This window comes from Phragmites australis, chromosome 6 (assembly GCF_958298935.1).
Source record: "Phragmites australis chromosome 6, lpPhrAust1.1, whole genome shotgun sequence".
NCBI classification, from domain to species: domain Eukaryota; kingdom Viridiplantae; phylum Streptophyta; class Magnoliopsida; order Poales; family Poaceae; genus Phragmites; species Phragmites australis.
Window position 1 is genome coordinate 12839399 of NC_084926.1, and position 22518 is coordinate 12861916.

The window sequence follows — 22518 nt, forward strand, 5'->3', positions numbered from 1 at the left end:
CGCTCATCTGGAAGATTCTGCAAAATAGAGAAACATGCTTATCTTTGCGTAACCCTAGACATAGAACTTGCGCAATTGAGCTATGTTCTAAGAGTTGTGTAATTCACGGTCGTCCTCCATGGCTAACTTGATGGCACCAAGTCGGGTAGCTTCAACCACCTTGCAGGGCTCCTCCCACTTGGAGGAGAGCTTATTCCAACCTGCCTTATTTTTTATTTGCCTAAGGGCGAGGTCGCCTACGACTAATGTCCACTCCCGCACCTTGCAGCTGTGATAGTGTCTGAGGCTTTGCTGATATCGGGTTGCTCAAAGTAGACAACGATCGCGGAACTCTTCGATGAGGTTTATGTCATCCTCTTGTTGTGCCATCTAGTTGTCGTCCGAGTAGCTGGTCACTCAAGGAGGCTAAAGGGTGATCTCGAAGGGGAGCATTGCTTCCTTCCAAAGACTAGGAAGAAAGGAGTTTTGACTGTGGCCTTGCTGGGGTCATTTGTAGCGACCAGAGTACTGTGGGGAGCTTGTCCACCCAACGTCTTGAATAGCTCTTAAACTGATCAAGGGCCCAGGTTTTGACCCCTTGCAATATCATCTCGTTTTCCCTTTTGACCTATCCGTTCCTTTCGGGGTGTGCCACCGACACGTAGCAAACCTTGGTTCAAATCTCTTCGCAGTAGTCCCAGAAGGCACTACTGGTAAATTGAGTCATGTTGTCTGTAATTATGTGGTTTGGATTGCCAAACCGCTCCACTAGCCCCCATATGAACTTAATCACTGTTGTGGCAGTAATTTTCCTGACGGGCTCGGCTTCGATCCACTTAGTGGATTTTTTGACTGCCACGAACAGGAATTCAAAACCGTATGGGCTTTAGGGAACAGTCCCACAATATCAAGCCCCTAGACAGCAAAAGGACAAGAGAGTGGTATGGTTTGTAGTGCTTGGGCTGGTAGATTGGTATGTCGGCCATGGTACTGATATGACTCGCACAGTTTCACCGGCTTGTAATCATCCTAGAGGGTAGTGGGCTAATAGAATACTTCTCGGAATGCTTTTCCGACCAGGATGCAGTATGAAGCGTGGCTAACACATATGCCTCCGTGGATATCACAGAGCACCCCCTACCTAGCGCGCCAACTTGTGTGGGTTAATACCTAATAATATATTCAGGATATGCTGCACGATGGGTGTGTGATCAACATTTCTAGTGGTTGTTGGTGAGCATGTATTTGTTTATGTGTCGAAGGAACTCAAGAATAACACGGTTTATCTAGGTTCAGACCTCCCTTAGGATAATAGCCCTACATTTGGCGTATTTTCTTATGGGTTAGATGATAAACTTCTCTAGAGTCTTGAATACATGCCCGATCCTCCCCCCTTTATATAGTAGGAGACGAAGTGTACATACAAACAGATTGTGCCAAAATATGGTGGTTGTCCTATATCTGATAAAGATAGCTACTCCTAGGTCACTTTTATAGAGGGCGGGCATGCCTGGCCCAGCCTGGTCATCCTACACGCCTTGTCCCATAAGCCAACCACCATCATGCCCGCTGCACGCTCGTCATGCCCGTCTGCCAGGCCGTCACGTGCGCCTGCCAGGCCATCCCGTAGCATTAAATGCTATGGGATTGGTCATACTGCCTCTATGCTAGCTCATGACTTTGCTCACCGAAAGGGTCCTTAGGGAAGAAAAACACATGAGTGGATGACATTAAACACGGTTAGATTGGTTAGGTGAGTACCTACCTCGCGACCAGCAAGGGCTGGTCATGGGATTTTCATCTGCGACCAGGGCACTAGTTGCACGGGGGGGGATGCTTTTGAAAATATCAACTGTCAGCTGGCATCGGCTGGCTTGGGCCTTCCTGACAGGGGACCCCTTATTCTTTACATTGACAATATACAGTTCACTACCTGCATCTAATGCATCAAATTTAGTATCGAGTGCACCCCACAACTTCTTTGCGTCTTTTATGTGCATGTACACATATCAAAGACAATCAGCAAGAATACTAAGAATGCATCCTACAAAAAATATGTTGGCATTCTCGAACACCTTTTCCTTTTCAGGAGTAAGGGTTCCTTCAGGTTTGCTAGACACAACCTAGTAGACATTCGTAGCTATAAGCCATATAGTGTCTTTGATCTACTATCTTTTAAAGTGCACACTGGTAAATTTTTCTGGACTCAAGTGCATCGGCAAAACCAATCATAGTTAAACCAATGTGCCTAACATAAGGTTTTGGATATTTGGAAAATGCACAATTTTATGTTTAATTTAATTCCTAGAAAAATCATGAACAAGAATTGATATATCATCATTATTACGCAACAAGAGTATAATCTAGACAGGCATGTAACAAAACTTGCCATGTCTGAAATAACAGAGTGAACATACCAATCAATAGCGAGCGACGCCAAAGCCCTCGTGATGATGATGAAAAAGGCAACGACGAACATGAATCAGATCGCACGAACAATTGATTGCGATGGGGAAGCAGAACATAAGCAGTCGCACAGAGTGCTTTTCAAAAACCTTATTCGCCCTCTCTCAGTGCATGATCTCAAAGATGACAAGTTCTGGAGACTTGCTCTCCTCATCATCAGTGCAGACTGGCACAGCGGGAAGGAATAATGTACATACGGCGACGAGAGAGAGAGAGAGAGAGAGAGAGAGAGAGAGAGAGAGAGAGAGAGAGAGAGAAACCCTAACGTGTTGTATCCTCATGGGGTGGGAGTGACTGACAAGTATACGTAGAGAACTGATTAACACAGATGTGTCACGATTGGTTCATATATATATATATAACCGTGTTGACCATTATCCCACGCATCAAAAGAATACAACCGCAAAAGAAGGCCGCTGTCAGTGAATCAGGAACCGGGGGTCCCCGAGTCCCGAGGCTAGGCCAGCAATCCGCCACGTGGCACCTTCCCGCGGGTTTCATCTCCGCGAGGGACGAAAAAGACTAAGTCCCAGGAGAGGGCGCTCAGGTCCATAAACAGTGGTCCCCGAGTACCCGAGTTCCCTGATGATCTGCGAAGACTAAGTGACCGGGAAGAGAGTGCTCGGAGAGGTGAATAGTGACCCCCGAGCACTTAAGTCCCCCGACAACCAGGAGAACCGAGTACTGGGAAGGGTGTGCCTGGGGCTGCGAACAGTGGCCCCCCGGGCACCCAGGTACCCCGAGGACCCAAGGAAGGTAGTTCCGGGAGATAGTGCTCGGGGTTGCGAGCAGCGGCCCCTGAGCACGGTTCCCCGAGGACCCGAACAGTCAATTCCGGGAGAGAGTGCTCGGGGTCATGAACAGTGGCCCCCGAGCACTCGGTTCCCCGTAGATGAAGAGAGGATGTTCCCGGGAGAGAGTGCTCGGGGAGGTAAACAGTGATCCCCGAGCACATGGTTCCCTGATGGCCCAAGAAGTCTCCCATCGGTGGTCCCCACAGAGGCCAGCAATGAGGTGTCAGCCTGTGAAAGGCCCGATGCCGCATTTAAGAGCGTGCGTGGCCTGACACCTCCAACTGCTCCCGCCACGCTCGGTGTCAGTCCCTGCCACATTCTGGCAGAAGGGCGTGGGGGATATTTAATGCACGGGTCCCATCCCGTGTCATCTGGCTCGCCTCGGGATAGTGTCGCAAGGCCCGAGGCGCCCCGTCTGCCGCCCTGCTGCGGTAGGCGTACAAGGTAGAACGGGCACGCCGGGCCGCTCTGCGGCTGCCCGGTGGGCCCTCTCCACGGCGCCCGTTGCCATCGCCATTATGGCGACCAAAGATTGGGCGGGGGGGGGGGGGGGGGGGTTTCAACCCCCGTCACTTCGCGCAGGGGCCATGATGACTCTCTTTCCATTTATGGCGCCTTGGAACTCATGCCCTCCCTTTCGGGGCACGCTATCGTCGACGGGTGTTTAAAGCAGCCGGCAGGCACGGACAAAGACAATCGAGATAGACAAGTTGAAGCAAGACAAGGTGAATCTCAGTGAACCAAGAACAGAGAAGAACATCTTCGTACAAGCATAGAAGCTGAGACCACCGAAGAACAAGAAGCCCGAAGCTCTAGGATAGACAAATATTCTTGTAACCAGCACATTCCTGAGAGACATTCTCAGGGCATTTATAGCATCCACACAAGAGTAAGGTGTTACGCGCAGTGCGGTCCAAACCTGTCTAAAATCCCTCCAGTGCATTTACTGCGTTCTGCATTAGATCATTTCACACCACCTGTCATTGCATTCATACCCATTTATTTCTCCAGCAAACATATTCAGAATCATCCTCGGTCGAATCTCTAAAAAGGGGTCCCTCAGGATCCCTGCGATAGGAGTTAACCCTCCGACAGCCGCACTTGCGCAAACAATTGGACTTGATTTCAATGGACCATTCATGCAGGTGTCATACACCCTCTTCCAAGCGAGCGAGCTCGCGCGTGTTCTCATAGTCCTCTCAGTGGCACATGCTAAGTGGGTGGAGGAGACAATTCCTTTTAAGTTTGTCTCCATCCACCTCCACTAGAAAGGTGGGACTAAAGAACTACAATCTCCTCTCACATGTGATGGGGACGGGGTGCCTGATCTTCTGAATGTAATATGATAAGTTAATTTGGTAGAGTTTCAACGTTGATGATCCAAAGGCTCTGACCAAAATAGATCAAGAACCCTCGCAACCACTATACCAATACTTTGTGGTTATCAACCGTGTCAAGACACGGTTAGCCTCGTCAAGAAGGCTTTTTCTACAAGTGAATTGAGAATACAAGCAAAAATAGGTAGATGCAACCTGAATATTACTGATTACCAATGAAGTGCTCAAATTTGGGGTTCTACAAATTGATATACGGTGAAATTGTCTAAAACAGAATAATCTAAGCAAAATTCAAACCTAAACAATGATAACTAATGTATATTTATAGGGGGGAATATGATGAGGTCAGCCTAAGGGTTGTGTAATCGTGGGAAGATGTGTACACAACCTGAACTCTGACCTCAATACGCTTGCAAGACCCAACAAGGCCCAAAACAGTGACACAACACCTTATTTCATCAACTATGACTAAACTATAAGAGATTTTTGGTTTAGGCTTGATCCATTAGAAGGGTCTCGTTATAAGCTTTCCAACAAGTTCAAGATCACATAAGACTTCATATGTGAGAGTTATGTTTGTTTTACTGACGTGCTGTCCTGGGACTCCAATTAGACTTTGGAGTTCGCTTAGGACTTGACTTTGACTTCAAGTAGACTTGACCTTCAAGTGATGACATCTAGATGAGATTGTGGTGTTTCTCCCAGGCTCGTAATCAATAAAACAACACAAAATCTTAATAGTATTATATTCTTTACGAAGAAAATATGAACAATGAGGAACGAATTTATCTTATGTGTATCCAAGTGAGGCATGCCCTTTTCAACATGTTAGGCCTTTGAGATTTATTTGAAATTACACAAATATAATGGGCCAAGCCCACATATTCTAGCATTTTCGAAAATATTGGGATCTAATTAGAATATAAATAAATTTAAAACTTCTCGTACTTCTTATTCAATTATCTGTGTTTTTGAATATTCTTATTCAGTTATTCTTTTTGAAACCGGACATGGATTATATTAAATAATTACATTGATTACAATCCTAGTATCACGAAAAGGATCTCAGAGATTGACAAGTTACACAAACATATGCGACAATCCATCTCCAAGTTGACATGTATCTCCATCACCTCAAGATCTTATCATATCACCGTGAGAGCATATGGAGACGATGAACACTAAGGATGAGGCACACAAGATCTACTAAAACAAAACAAAACAAAAAGGCTCCAAACCTTGGAATGCCAAAAGAGGTGTCTGCATAGGATCACAACCTTAATGTTGGCCAACTCCGACACATGCAAGAGTATATGAAAGCTCATCGGCCACCATCTTCGTTTCTTAGGAAGATCAACAAGCTGGCGACAAAGATCTTAAAGCCGATGCCACCAGTTGAATAATTGACAAACCGAAAGGAGAAACACTCGATCAAATAAGGATAACATATATTCCTAGATGTTCATTGGAGAATTCACATAAATTGTTGTCATTGCCGATGATGAAGGGAAAAAAAGTCACCAAGCTCACTCATCACAATGGGAAAACCAAACCCAAACCTTAGTAGATCAAAACTAACATGAGACTTTATTTGAGGATCAAACTATCCTAATCCAACTAGAATAGGAAGAGCAACATGCCGCCTTCCTTCTTGCCACCTGTGAGGACGCCCGAGATGGAAGAGGAAGGGGACCAAAGGGTGTGGCATTGGTGGAGCACTTTCCGGTGTCCCGTGAGCCCCTGAGTATGTGTCTCTCTTATTCAACTATTCAAACACTCCTTTAAAGAAAAAAAAATAGTACCAATAAGTGCATAGTGGCTATCCAGATGTGATGGTCAACTTCCTAGCTAAAATATTGTTCATATCATAACAAATAGCATAATACACAACCTCTATAATAGACTAACTATGGCATATTCTTCAAAATTAATATGAGTCCACGTGTAATAGGGCTATAGAGTTTACATGTGTCTTGTAATACGTTATAAACTAATTACTTAGTAGCTAGTTTTTATCTCTCATCCCTCATTCTCTCCTCCATCTAGGACAAATGGTGACATTGATGTCTTATAGCTAGCAACCTCACCTTTGTTGGAGACATCCTTACTAATTTTTTACGGCTAACTCTGTTTCCTTTTGTTTTTTCAATTTGGTACCACTACTACAGAAAGGGTCATCCATGTCCTCCTTTCACTGCCAGTTCAGAAATAATCGGTATTGATTAGGTATCACTAATTGTTTATAAGTTGAACCAGTAGATCTAACTGTGAACCCTTAAAAACTGAAGTGAAAATTAATATCGCTGTCGGCTCATAGGTAGAACTGGCAGTGATATGTCATTGTCGATTCGTATTACGAACCGATAGTGATAAAAACTACCAATGCCAGTTCAAAAGCTCATCGATAGCAATAATTAAGCCAATATAAATCGGTAGTAATAATCCTTATCTCTGCTAGCTCATATTCCAAACTGGCAATGATATGGATTATCACTGTCAGTTCATATGTCCACCAACAGAGCGATAATTGAGTGAATATAAATTACCGGTGTTAATTATTATCACTGTCAGTTCGTATTCTAAACTGGTAGTGATAATGCTTCTATAAATCCCGAGCCTGTCTCCCTCAGTCGCTCCACATCCCCTCCCAATCTCCATAAGCCGTTCCCGAGGGGTAGTGGCGGTCGAGGTGGTGTGATGGTCACCATCGCCATTGTGGTCGTCTCTACCCCCTGTGCCCGGCTTCCAAATCCTTCGAGCTAGTTGCCGTCTCTCAAGCTCGAACCACCTTGTGACTCCCTTGTTTCCCTGAGCCACCTCACGATCGTCGTCTACCAAGCCCAAAGTTGCTCCCAAGGGGTAGTGGTGGTCGAAGTGGTCGATGGTCACCGTTGCCACTGTGGCTGCCTCTACCCCTTAGGCCTAGCTTCCACATCTCCCATGCTCATCGTCATCTCGCCAACCTTGCCGTCTTCCATGTCTCGAACCCGTCACTCCATCTCCTGAAGTCGTAGCCCCATCTCCCCATCCGTGGAGCTCATCATCCCGTCTCCCGAGCCTGTCTCCTATCTCCTGAGCCCATCTCCCTGGCTAAATAAGTGGCAATTTAAGTATCTAGATTGTGGCAACAAACAGATCTAAATGAGTGGTAGAAAATACATTTGCTTTAAGATAATTGTATTTTCGTCATTCATTTAGATGTACTATTATCATTCAGATAGCACAGGATGTAAAATGAATGACACAAGGCGGTTGTACCAAGAGCTCTTCGACATATGGTGCAATACTACATGCCTAGATCCCAAGCCGAAGAGCTCATAATACAGCAGCTTTACAACATATGTTCCTATTTATCTAAGTTTAAGATGTAAATACTCTATCTCAAATATTTCGATATGGGGTCTCTGTCTAACAAACTTAGGCAGATCCCTATTCTAAAGAGTTCACGGTAGAGTATTTTTTTTATGTGAATAGATTATCACCGTCGATTCTCGGTTTGAACCGGTAGTGACAGTTGGATTATCACTATCGGTTCTTACCTTGGACCAACAGTGATAATTACTATTACTATCGGTCACAAATCGACTGTAATAATTCATGATTATCACTATCACTATTTCACTATCGGTTCTAAAATCGACAATGATATCAATTTTAAACCTACAATGATAACATATTATCTAGTTGTGTACTTATGATTTTTTTTGCTGAATCCAGGTAGGTGGAACATTTTTTTTCATATGAATTCCAAAGTCCTCGTTACAAACAGGCCCTGAGCCTTAGCAATGACAGTGGGAATCAATCACACATTTATTTTGCCATAAAGGGAGCTTAAAGAATATTGTGCGAAAATCAAGACGGCTCGGTTGCATACATTTACATTAACTAAGAAAGTATTTCCCAAATAATTTACACATGATTTCACGTTCACAATTAATCATCTCAATCGCAACATTTCCAAACCCAGGCTAGTCTATCTTTCAATCCCCATGTGTATATAAACAAATAATAGAATTAATTAATCCAATATCAATAATCTCTTTAAAGAAGGCAGGGCGTGCGCGATCAGTTCCACCCTTGCGGGAACCCCATGCCTCCAAGCCCAAGGCTCGCCGTGTCGTCGAAGCCACCCATGTCGAAGTAATCAAACCCGTACTCGTTTCCACCAAGTCCCCTCGCGCCAAGCCCGAACCCCGGCAGCGCGCTGCCGGCGTCGTCTCGCGGGAAACCGTGGTGATCAACTGCCGTTCCGCCGTAATACTGTGGCGGCATGGCCGTGCTCGTGAGCACTGCCACCTCCTGCTGCGGCGCAGAGCCGGGGCCGTAGTAGTCGCCTGACGCAGGTTGCTGATACGGCATGACGTGCGACGAGCCGGCGAAGGCGGGCGAGGTGGCGCCGTCTTGGCCGTCGCCGTCGCCCTTCGTCTTCTGAAACACTCTGCAGAGCACCCAGTCCTCCTGCACGTACGCAACGCGTTCAGAGTTTCAGACTTGAGAGGAGCGAAAATGCTGACATAATTGGCCAACGTCACAAGCAACTTTATGTGGGAAGCCATCGAATTAATGCACGCTGGCCGTAGCTAGGGGCTGTCTCAACTGTGTAGCCCACGAGGAGAAATGACCGGTCAAGAAATGTATGCACCAATTATTGTCCCATATGGACCAGCCAAATGGTTGGTCCAGTCTCTGCACTACGCATTTAGTACGGTGCATTTAGTTACCTCCAACCTAGCTAACCTTGGATGCAGGGATTAGCTGTGGAGTTGTCTGCATGTAATTTTGGTCTCATGTGAGGTAAAAATGTTTTCTCGGTTTACTGAGTGGAAACGTAGAAATTATCTATTTCTCTGAAGCAAGACTCACGTAGAAATTATCTATTTCTCTGAAGCAAGACTCGCGGATACAGACATATACTTAGTTAATTATGGCATTATTATATGATTAAAATAAAGCTTAATATGATAAATTAAGTACTATATAGTGTATTTATGTAAAATAAATATCATATTAATACTTACTTTTTTACTTCAATTTCATACAATATGTACTCACTACTGCAAAAATGTATATCAGCGCTGGTTGAAAAATGACTTCACTAATAGATTTTTAACCAGCACTGATAGTCACCGACTATCAGTGACAGGTCTGGAACCGGTACAGTAACTCAACATCAATATCGGTTCGAGATTTGAACCGGCACTGCTGGTATTTTCGCAAACATAAAAAAAGAAAAAGATGACCCTCAGGCGCGGCGTTGCCGCACTCGCTCGTCATCGCGGGCACGACGGTGGCTAAAATGCGGCGGCTCGAAGGCCGCCGTCACAGATCCACCACGCCTAGGATCCCGCAGCGAGCTGAGCCTAAGCCCTCGCCAGCCACGGGCTCATTGCGCCAGCCCGAGCTCCCTCCGCTGTCCATGAGCTTGCATGGCACCTCATCCCAGCCGGCAATGGCAGCAGCAAATCAAAGTTTTAGGGTCCTTGAATTTTTTGCAGCATTGAAGCTAGGAAGATCAATTCATTCAGAGAGTAGGCAGTCAAACAAGAAAGAAAATCACCACATTTCAACAGTGGATTAATGAGAATAGCAGCCTAAGCAATGAGGGCTGAGATCAATGAGCCACCGCGAGCTCCACTACTCCAAATCAGCTCCCCGCGCAGAGCAACATATGCCAGCCACCGCGGAGGGAGCTCGATGCCATCGCCACGCGCACTGCAACCCGTCGATACCTTCATGGCTGTGTGAACAGTTGGATTCCCATTACAACTTGGGAAGCTACCGGCCTCTATTGCTTTTCGGAACCTAGGTTGCCGCCGTTGATGAGAGCAAAGAAGAGGAATAGGAGGAGAAAGGCGATGGGAGGGAAACGTCAACTCCACTGGTGGGAACAAGAGAGAGGGGTTGGGAGAGAGAGAGCACCAGTCAGGAAAAGATAAGGTTGTCTTGTGTGGTGTGAACGGGAGAGAGAACACTGGTTAGGAGAAGAGATAAGAATAGCACCAGACGTGAGGACTGATCGGAGAAACAAAATTGCATTGAACGGTGATTTTGGGTCTGGCTATGTTTTAGTGCCGATTGGGAGTTATAACCGGCACGGATGATCGATATCAGTATTGGTTCGTAGTTAGAAACGACACTAATAGTAACTATCAGTATCGGTTTTTAACGTCTCTCTTATTGTTCACGTACGGAAGATTGATAGGATGCTACTTTTGACCTGTTCTGTAGTAGTTACTCATACAGCTAACTAAACACAATCTTTTATTAATCAGACTAAACATATACCATCAACTAAATAAAATAACATTACATACCTACAATCTAACTTAAATGAGTCTAGCTCACTACTACAAATCAAGTTAAGCCATTCAAATAACCAAACATACCCTACGTGCTTACACTCCTCGTTCGTTGGATGCTCCTCGGCCACCTTGTGGTTGCTAAGTAAGTTCTTTACGAGCGACTGTGAAATGCAAACGAGCTTTTTTTTACCGTCACTAAAGAGCACCAATAATGGGAAAAATTCGGCTCAATGCAAAAAAAAAATAAAATCGAAATATGTGGATTAATTAATGATACTACTAGTCTCTTTTGGTGAAACCAACTCGAGACAGTACAGAATTTGGCGTAGCTAGCGTAGCAACGCGAAGTAGCACTTGGTGTGGGGTAAGAGTTAAGACGGAGACAACAGCAGACGTTTCGTCGCGTGCTGGTGTTATGCATGCGAATTAATAAGTTGATGGTGCAATTCATGAATGGTTGTTCGTTAAGAATCTGGCGTCGCTGTCTTTCTTGTGTACTTCCCACAATCCCACGCCTAGTGAAAGGTATTGCTTGCCATCTAGTTTCAGTACGTTCACCCCCCGTGATTCACGAGACCGATCAGCTAGCAACGGGTAAGCTGTCCTTGCCGAATGATCAATTATATTCTGAAGAATGATACTATTTTCTTTGAATTTTTCAGCTTGACAACTAGATCTAGTGCTGTCCCCAGGAAAGCTCTGAACTCGATCTGCCACACACTAGATAAACATTCTCTAGAACGTCGTTTGATAAGAATGAACAGTCAATAATTGAGTAATCAATATGCTGAACTAGGAGTACATGTATGCAGCAAAAAACTAACAAAGTCGTGCGTGGTTATATATCGATCCTTTGAACCCGTTGATTTCTAAGGATGCATCGTGCCAGAAGCAATCAGATAGAGAAATTATGGTGGCATACATGTGTTGGGTACATACCCTTGGGGGAGAATACGGGGTGTCGAGGCGGAACTCATGCATGACCCAGCCGGTCTTGACGCCGTTGGGGGCCCTCCCCTGGTAGAACACGAGCGTTTTCCGCATGCCGACGACGGCGCGCGCGGCACCGGGGCCGCGCACCTCGCGGTCTTTGCCCGTGGCCTTCCAGTAGCCCGTCTTGGTGGCGCGGTTCGTGCGCGACCCCGTGGCGTACTTGCGATCCCGAAAGCTGAAGAAGTACCACTCGCTCGCCGTCAGCTTCGCCACCTCTGCATCCAAACCAAGCACCCATAATACGTAATGTTAGCTAGGCTTCCGGTGGTTATCAGTTATCAGATCGAGGTTGAGCTTCGGTCGAGTATATATATATATATGGCCGCGCGCGCGCGATGCGTCAGAGATGAACAGACAGACATGTATTGGCATGGCGTGACCATGGTGGTAGGACCTGAATCAACTGACCTGGGAGCTCCCACGGCTCGCGCGCGTGTAGATCGACCTCGACGAGCGTCCCCTGCGCGATGCGCTCGTTGGCCACCTTCTTGTGGAGGTAGTGGCACACCAGCTCCTCGTCGCTCGGGTAGAACTTGAACCCCGGGGGCAGCGTCGACTCGATCTCCCTCAATGCCATCGAACCTAACCACGCGAGCTAACTAACTGCTCGACCCAAGTTGCTAGCAACCGATCGATCGAACGAGAACCAATTGTATATCTGGCTATATCAAAGTATTTTTCAGCTAAGGATTCGGACTGTACCAGTACCTTGATCCCCTGGACTCTGGATTGTTGCTGGAGTTCGTTGTGAGACCTCCGTTTTATAGAGAGGTGCGAGACTGAAGAAGGCGTCGTGCGGGGGCGGGGTCCGACCTGTCCGCCTGTGTAACTAACTGTATTGAAACTGATCGACTGGCCGTAGTAAGCTAGATGATGAGCCACCAGGCCGTCCAGTCCCTATCTGCTGAGGCAAATTAAACACGACTGAAACTGATCTAGCTGTAGCTGTAGCTAGCCAGGTGGAAAGATCATTCCAACACCTTGTCATACCTGTGCCGCAAGAGGGAGTAGTACGTAGCAACGAGACCCACCCCAGCAAGTTACCAATGTATATATGTTCACGCTTCCTAATGATGAGACGCCTAACACTTCAGAATCGTTCAGTCGACAATGTGAAAATGTGTCGAATAAGAAAAATGGCTGACAATGAAATTAGGGGAGGGTTAGGGTTCGGGGTGGGTTCATCAGGTGCCGAGCTTAGAGAGATGCTGGGGGAGACGACCAGACCGGTAGCGAGCAGCAGTGTAGTGGTACGGCGAGGAGGCGGTGGCGCTGTCGGAGCCGCGAATGGCCTGAGGGCGGTGCTGATGCTAGAAGAGCGTGAAAATGGATTGGTTTGCACAGTGACAGAGTGATGGGAGAGCCACCGATGGGAGAAGCAAGCGGTGCGAGGGAGCGGGCACCGGTGTCAGTGTGGTGACGAGAGAGAGGGTGTGCCTTGATGGGAGGAAGAAGAAAACACGAGATTCATTGAATCGAGATCTAACAGATTAAATTCGTCACTTAAAAAAAAACAGGTACCCGAAAATAACATCTCTCATATATAAATATATATTTATATATTATGTCCACCGCAATATATATGGGATCATATCACTCGTGAGTTTGAGGATAAGCTAGCTACTCGTGGAAGGTGCATGCGTCCTGCTAGCTAGAGAACTACAGTACCTCAGTCAGCAGTGGCCCAGCGTGACACGCGAGATATATACTAGAGTCCGCGTTTTTCAGTCCCGCCTTGGTGTGAGGTCGTTTTACGTGCGTGCATGCTTAATTCCGGGGGGAGGCAAGGCGGGCGAATTAATGGCGCGGGAAAGGGTCGATCAATCAGCTTATTGATTGAGCTCGTTAACTAGTGGAGTGCTAGCTACCTAGGTCGATCGCGTAGGCCCGATCGTCACGTGAGGTCGTACGCGTCGACGGAGGCGTGCGAGCTCGCCTTCGTTTATGCATGATGTATTGAGGGCGCATATATATATATATATATATATATAATGGATTATGCTAAAGTATTGCTTAACCGAGTTCGGAAGATAATACGATAAAGAGAAGGTCGGAAGAAAGAGAAAGAATTACAGAAATAGACGTCTATGCTCTTCGAAAGAGCTGGTTGTAGTCTTTTAGAGAACGGTAAGTATGTTACGGTGGTACGGATATCCCTTACCGTCCTCTCGTTCTCTGAGAGGGCGGTTAGGGTCCATCCCTGTCTACCGCTATGTGCCCTTTCGGTTAGGGCTTATCGCCCCTTAGAGGGTGGGTAGGTTTCATCCCCGAGCGCACCGCGTCACACCGTCTGTACCTCCCATATCGCTCTCTAAGAGGGCGGTTATGTCCTTTGCTGCCCTCGTAAGAGGCGGTTAGTCCCCTGCCACACCTCCACGCTATAAAAGGCTAAAATTAAACCAAAATAATCATTTTAATCCAAAAAAAGAAAGAGAGGAGGGAAGGAGAGGGAGGAAGAGAGGGGGAGGAGAGGAGAGGGATACAGTACGATGCAATTATACTGTTTTTAGTCTACAAATTTTGGATCCCAGTTTCCGCAATTTTTCTATACTTATGTTTTTATTAGTAATTAAAATACCACTAGATCTTGGGTTTAGCGACATAACAGTAGTTATATTATATGAGATCTAGGGTTTAGCAAGGTAATTAGAAAATAAGGCTTTTCTGTCTTTTGTAGTATATTGTAAAGATCTAGTTCAACATTGTAGGACAATCATCAGATATATAGTTATAATTAGAGTACAATAGTTTCAATTATCTAGATTTTACAAAATAATGATATAGGTAATAATTATAGATAATTAGAAAATTTATTAAGTAGATGGTGGTCTAATTAGTTTAAATTGGTTAGTTTGCTTAGGAGCAATATTGATTTTAGTAAACTAAATGAATAGTTAGGTGACCATCGGTTTTGGTAATTTTGTTAGAGTTTCAATAATCAGAAGTATAGGTTTTCGGTATTAATATTGGACGTATTTTTGGATGTTTCTAGGTATATCCGATAAGCTATATTTTAGATATATTATGATGAATGTCAGATTGGTTATAGTTCTAGCGGTGTAGATCTCTTTGGATTTTAGCATGTCGTCAAGTGACTTAGTAGAACTAATGAGAGGACATAGTAGGTGTGTGCAAGTGGCTAATGCGTCATTTTCAACTGGAGCCCTAGCAACATGAGCTTAAGCTGAGAGCTATGCTAAGTTGTGCTACTCAGGGGTACTTTGGTGAGCTCATCCTGATTAATACGACATCTACTTGGAGGAACTACGTAGATATATCATATGAATATGGTCTAGGCGTACTAGAAGGATCTAACAGAGATAAATATTGAGGAAGCAGTAGTAGAAACAAGTCAGACAGTGGTGGATGAAACTAAGCCGACAGTTGTGGGGGACGAGCAGGACATTAAGGATACGCAGGAGATCCAACTGAGGGGTGTAGCCGATAAGGGGGAGCATATCTCTAGCATAATGGAAGAGGTGGAGAGGGAGGATTAGGATCTCAAGGAAGCCCTTGTCGATGAGGATTAATCCAACGAGTAGGAAAGTGCTCATGTTCCTGCAGAGTGGAGGAATCAAGAATTTTCAAAGCTAGTGGTCAGTGATGGGCATTGGACACCGTAAGAATATCATGAGAACAAGGTGTCCCAGGTACTATGTACCATAATAAGGAGGCTGTTATTGATGCAGTAAAATACTGGTTGTTGTCTCTTCAGAGGCAATTTAAGGTTGTGAAGTCAAGCAAAATGGAGTATGACATTAAGTGTTTGGTGCCTGATTGTCCATGAGGGGTGCACGTATTCAAGGGAAAGTGAGTTGACCACTGGGAGTGCTCAATAGTTAGGGAGTATAACTGTCACATTGAGAAAATAGAGTTCTCCACCGGAATCTGTCATCTACTTTTATTGCCAATATTATGAATGGAGAGATTGTAGACAACCTAAAGTATGAGCTATGATCAATAATCTATGCTATTGAGAAATGTTTCAGTACACAATAAACTACGCGGAGGCTTGAAGGGCGAAACAAAAGGCTATTGAGGTGAGGTTTGAGTCATACGAAGCATCATACGACAACTTACTATGTCAACTAGCCATAATATGTGCGAGAAACTCTGAAAGTTACTTTAATATCAAGCATTACTCATTGAGTGAAAAGCCTAGAAAGCGAGTATTGTAGCGTGCTTTCTTTGTATTTGTGGCAACCATAAAGGCATTTAGACACTATCGACCTATCATTTGTTCGGACGGGACATTCCTCACTAGTAGGTATAAATGAGAGATATTGTCTACAATTGGGGTAGATAGGAACAACCAAGTCATGCCACTAGAGTTTGCCTTTGTGGAGAGCGATAACAGGATAACTGGTATTGGTTCCTTAAGAGGGTGAAGCATGTTATTGTTCTGGATCAACCTAATATATGTTTGATTCATGATAAACATACAGGGATGTTGTAGGCTTTGCTGAATATGCAATACGATAGTGTTCGACGATGTGTATAGCAAAATGGCTCGACTTGAAGAGCAGGTGGTGCATGAGGCATATGGGCACAAACTTTTACATACAATTTTAAAACAAGTACTTGATGAATCTTTTCAAAAAATTATGTAGCCAAAACCAGCAGAGAATGTTCAACGCACTATGGGCAAAGCTAGACGAACTAACCATAAAATAGTCAGTCGAGGTAGAAGACACCGGAGAGGAGCTGGTTGCTCTTGGACCCATCCCAATAGGTACTCCCCAAAATAGTAAGGAGGCAAGCGTCATTTGTTAGGAACTTCCTGCAGTGGATAAAAAATGAGCCAAGAGAGAAATGGGTCTTGATGTACGACAAAGGAGGGGCAAGGTATGGGATAATAACAAATAATATTGCTGATGTCTACAACTGGGTTATGCAGGGTATGAGGTCCCTCCCTCTTGTTGGAATTGTTGAAGGGATTCTACATGGAACTTGTAAATATTTCATTGATCATTACGCAGTTGCCTCGATGGCAATGACATGTAACTGTATGCTCTATGGATCAATGCTATGTGATTACATGGAGAAGCTACAAAGAAGGCACATATGCACCATGCAAAGCAGGAGGGAACTACGGAGCACAAGTTCACTGCCTTGCACCGGAATAAGGGTCGTAAGGGTTGCAAACGTGAATGCCATGTGCAAGAGTGTGTGCTTAGAAATGGAACGTGCATATGTTTGTGCCAGAAGCCACAATTGCTACATAGGCCATGCACACATGTCATAGCTGCATGCAGGGAGTCCAATATGCTACCTGACAATATGTTTCCTGCTACTTTATGAAGGATCAAATAATAAACACATGGAAACATGAGCTTTATACATATGGCATTGTTGATACATTTATAAGTGATCCAAATCGCTCATGAATCTACATGCCAGACTTCGCGAAGATGAAGTATAAACCGGGACATTGACAAACAAGGCAGATTCGGAATGATATGGATGAATCTGAGGCGGGTCTAAGGGTGAAACAATGCAGCAAGTGCAATAAAACTGGTCACACATACAAGAACTATCCGAAAAATGCACATGGTGTGTAGATGGGGTCATGACAGCGGTTAAGTGTGAATGTGTTTGTCGTATTTGGATGTAATATTTGTAATGTTTCCACATAACCTATGTACATTGTATTTGGACCTTACATTTGTATTTGATTATGGACCTTACATTTTTATTTGTAACTGTGTGTACATGTAATCTGTTCATGTATCTGTGTGTACATGTAATCTGTTCATGTATCTGTGTGTACATGTAATCTGTTCATGTATCTGTGTATACATGTATGTTATACGTTGTTCACATAACTATATATATATAGTACGAAGTGCCTATATTTGTTTTTAATGCAGATATGATGGACCCACCGACCTTGATCTTCTTGACCCTGTAGTGGATAAGAAGCACTGCAGCTTCTTGTCTTTCGTTCACTAGACCGAGTTAGAAGCTTTTCGACAACATGGCTCTAGAGAGCTACTTACGATCGACGATCGTTGGAAGCACCAGTATGTCGCGAGTTAGCTACGTACATTCTTGGTTATTTATTTATTGCATGTGCTACATTCACCTAATATTCCAAATTATACAGATTGACAGCATCTGGACTCCTATCGCTGTGTCGTTTGGTGGAGGCTCGAGCAATAGATAACCCTGAGGTAGCTGTGACGCAATTCTTTTTCGATCGCTCATTGATCGTTGCACTGGTCGACAGGTGGAGGCCAGAGACCCATACTTTCCACCTCCCATGCGGCATGATAGCTTTGACGTTGTAGGACGCAACCTACATGTTAGGCTTACCTTACGCTGGAGCTGTCGTTGGAGTCATTGATCTGGATGCAGACTGGAAGAACGTCATGCTCACGTGGTTCGGCTCTGTTCAGCGGAAGGACGACGCACCAACCTATGTACCCGAGTTCCTATCAAATCTGCGTGGGCCCATGAAGAAGTGAATCCTTCAGTTCTAGGTACCTTGCAATTTACCTTCATATTTTCTTTATGATTTCCAATATATTTTACTAATCATGATTTGCATTACTTCAAGCCTGCATACATCCACCCAGACGTCGGTGTGTACGCGGTCGCGAGGCACTTAGAGTGCTACCTGTTTTGGTTGTTCGGCTGGATTATGTTCACCAACGACCAAGGCCACCTGGTGTTGAGGACCCTTCTTCCGTACTCGAGGGGGATCACAGATGCAGAGCCCGATGAGGTCCCCCAGGTCAACTGGGCCTCCGCTGTCCTGGCGGCGATGTATCATGCCTTGTGCGATACGTGCACGAAGAAGGAGCCACTACCCACATTTGCTGGGTGCTCACTACTGCTGCAGTTATGGTCGTACGAGTGGTTTGCGATCGGTCGGCCTGTTGTGGACCAATCCACATACCCTGAGGAATGGTACTGGGAACCCGAGGTGGATGAACCCACCATGGGCTCGTTGTGGTGTTGACATCGGGTACGTAGAAAACATAGCTCTGCTTTACTACCTATATGTTTTTAGGCTAGTTTCTTACTATTTTGCTCCATGATAGCATTGGGCGCACGAGCAAACCCACAACGCGTACGAGCTTTTTAGGTCACAGTTCGACCGTTTGCGTCCAGAGGACATGGTCTAAACCCCTTACAACCACTGAAAGATACAAGACCATGCGCCTATCAGTCTGTCTCCATTGTGCAGCCGCGATGAGGACTACTAGCTTACGAAGAAGCCGCTCATCTTTGACATCTACATCGAGAAGTACTCACCCCACCGCGTCATGAGGCAGTTCAGATGTTTCCAGGTGTTCCCTCTCATCAAAGTTCGCATCGTTCCATCCCACATTCACAGGTAACTAAAATCAAATATATGATCCGTAGCATTCGCCTCATTTATAGTCTATCTAATGTTGTTGACCTATAGGTATACACGTAAGGACCAATTGGGTGGCAACCTCTAGGCAGATCTCTTGACGCCATATGTCTCGGTGTGGGCCTATGCCCTTGAGGATGTCATCGAGGAGCCTTGTCCTTTCCCTGACCTAGCCTACAAGGAGTATCTGCGGTGGTATGTCCCGTGTACACTTACACGGGTCACCTACACCTCAAATACTGTCCAGCTGCACGTCACTTCGACTATAGAGGCCTACCCAAGCCATTGGGACGAGGACGCTGCATTAGTGGTATGTTTAATTAACTTATTATTTTTTAAAAATATAATCCCATACAGGTACAATATTGCATTTTTACTAATACATTCATTTTCATATTTACCATATTTAATAAATTCATCCGTTCACAGGCCCCGCGAGTGATTATGCATGGACGACGGTGGCAACACCATAGTAGTCATACCTGAGCCAGGATGAGCTTGGGTCGGACCTCGCTTTCGACATCGTGAGGGACTTCTTCAGGGGCACACCATACTATAATGTTGTCACACAGAATCAATTGGCCAGTGCTCCACTACCAACGCAACAGACTCAGGAGGAGGCCTCGACACCCGTGATCGCCTACGAGGCCTACCAGGTAGGTTGTTCCACCGAACAACCTGACCGACTCTAGGGGACATATAAGGGCGAACCAGCAGCAGCAGCGATGGGACCATGATGGTGGGAGCAGTTGACGCCAGCAGGAGAGACAGTAATAGGAAGTTATCTTTGCTTTCGTAACTTAGATGTTTGTTTCATGATGTATCTTCGATTCGCAAACTAGTATTACATATTCGGATGTATCTACTTTCTATGTGCTACATGTTCAGACATTACTACTTACTATGTCACTAATGCATTTTTTAATCCCATGTGACCGCATGCTAGTGGCTTTTCAGATTGACAAACCACCTTTTATGAGTGATGTGACCACACGCTACCAACTACTCAGCGTCCACTGACCCCTCGCTGCAGGAAGGCATCCAATGCATTCACAATACGCTTTAGTGCATACAGATCGAGTACTTCATCTCCCCCACAATCTCGATGTAGGTTAATTATCAAACTACAACAACCCATCAACGCTTTGCACTGCAGCATTAAATAATGCACATGTTTTTTTCTTGCCGCTACAGTAACGCACGATGACAAGCCATTCTTCGATTTGCTAACTAGTCTTACATATCCTTACATGTCTACTTTCTATGTATTACATATTTCAGATGTTACTACTTATCATGTCATTAATGCATTTCTTAATCTCATGTGACATCATGTTAACAGCTTCTCAGAGTGAATTTACCTCTCGTTGCCACCTTTTCAGGGAGATGTGACCCCTCGCTGTCAGCATTTCGGATTGACGTAACCGCTTGCTGCCACCTTTTTAGAGCTATGTGACTGCACAGTGCCAACTACTCAGAGTCCAGTGACCGCTCGCTGCTCGAAGGCATCCAATCCATGCACCATCTCCAAATTACATACAACACTTGGTCCATACTCCATCGGTCCCTGCTTATAAAATGTGAGGCGGAAGCAATGAGAAGGTCATGACATCGTAGTTTTTTGAAACAACACTAGCATCTGATAACTAATACCACACCATGGTTGCCTACTAAAGTAGACATTTCTCATGGACATCCAAATTATCAATGATATCCCTACAAACTATGAGAGAGACACATGCAAAAGGTGACGATGTGTTCCAGGAGGAGAACTTGAAGAAAGTGATGTCAAAATGGCAGACCATGACCTGTTGTCCCTGTTTCACCAAGAAGGAATGACGGCGAACGATAAGCTTTGTGACCTCCATGGATCTTAAGATGCACTTATTAGAGTACCGTCAGAAATATATCAAGGTGTGCAAACTAGTTGACATAGCAAAAGTATTTTAGCAAGTGAGCACACACCATATTTATGCATCCTCAGCAGTACGAGGAGCACATTAAGGTACATTCATTGTTATTACATGTCTCGGTTATTTGTTAGGTTGCACTTCTAAGGCATGTTTATATTTTCATATGCTCTTTTTGTATACTAGGTATTCCCTCAGGATGAAAAGTTGTTGAACAACCCCATTGATAACTTTTTTGGGCTGCATCTAATCTTCAGTGATGGCTACCTACCAGGACATAATTGGAGATGTAGAAGTGGTCATTCGAGACCTTCACACCATTGCGAAAGAGGCGGTGGTTTGAGCCATCGTGAAATAGGTGGTTGTTCGACAACCACTACAAGAGGACGTGCTGCTACCACTTCAGCCACAACCGAATGGGTTGGTTCGGACGATGATGACTTCGTGCTTACTCCTCAAAGAACTCTATGTTGTTGCAAATTCTCTAAAGATGGAGCAGATGACTGGGATCCTAACTTTGATTATTTTCCATATACACCAGCACCCATAGACAAAAATCCCTAGAATATGTTTACCATTAGATGGCCCTAGAGATAAGACACAGATAAGTTCAAGGGTCATTTCATCCATAATCTTTATGCTATTAATTGTTGTACTTGTTGAATTCAAAGTGGTTCTATTGTTTTTAATCTATCAACTAAGTTGTGTATGTATCTTAAATGTAGCCTACATACTATTGGTAATGTTTAAATTCCATGTACTCATCTCAAGTACACATTTTATCTTACATTCAATGTGATTTTATCATTTAACTTACATGTATTTATTCTATCTTCACTTAAATATTTTTTAGGATTTTTATTTTTTTATCTTACATAATTTATGGTATTTTTGTTATTTTCATAAAAGAAATAGGACTAACCGTTCTCTAAGAGGGTGGTAAGAGGAGCGTGTGTGGCAAGAGGCTAACCGCCCCTTCAGAGGGCGACAGGGGCGCTAACCGTCCTTTGAGAGGCGGTAAGTGGGTATGGGACGGTAAGATAGGGGTGGGGTCTAACTGCCCTCTCATAGAGCGATAAGGGATATCTGTGCTGCAATGACAAGCTTACTGCTCTCTGAAGTCCTTTCAGAAGGCGGTAGACGTTTATTCTTACAATTCTTTTTATGATGAGTATACTTATTTAAATATTAATGTTAAACAATATAATAAAAAACTCCCGATCGGCAATGTCCGGTAGCCGATAGGCCCAAGAGGCCCAAATCGGCCAAGCCTTCATCTCAAAGGAAGATCTGCACCGACACAAATATCTGGGAATGATTCCTCGGAGTACAAGCCAATCGAGGAGGATTCTTCACAGCTAAGACCATCCCCAA

General features: G+C 44.7%; 1 protein-coding gene across 1 annotated transcript; it reads right to left on the reverse strand.

Annotated features, from left to right (window-relative positions):
- Positions 1-8426: 8426 nt before the first annotated feature.
- Positions 8427-12669, reverse strand: LOC133920468 (NAC domain-containing protein 100-like). Its single transcript, XM_062365086.1, has 3 exons — positions 12280-12669; positions 11818-12086; positions 8427-9034 (listed from the first exon to the last, which is right to left on the reverse strand). The coding sequence occupies exons 1-3, from the start codon at positions 12446-12448 to the stop codon at positions 8642-8644; spliced, it is 831 nt and encodes a 276-aa protein (XP_062221070.1). The 5' UTR covers positions 12449-12669; the 3' UTR covers positions 8427-8641.
- Between the last annotated feature and the right edge of the window lie 9849 nt (positions 12670-22518).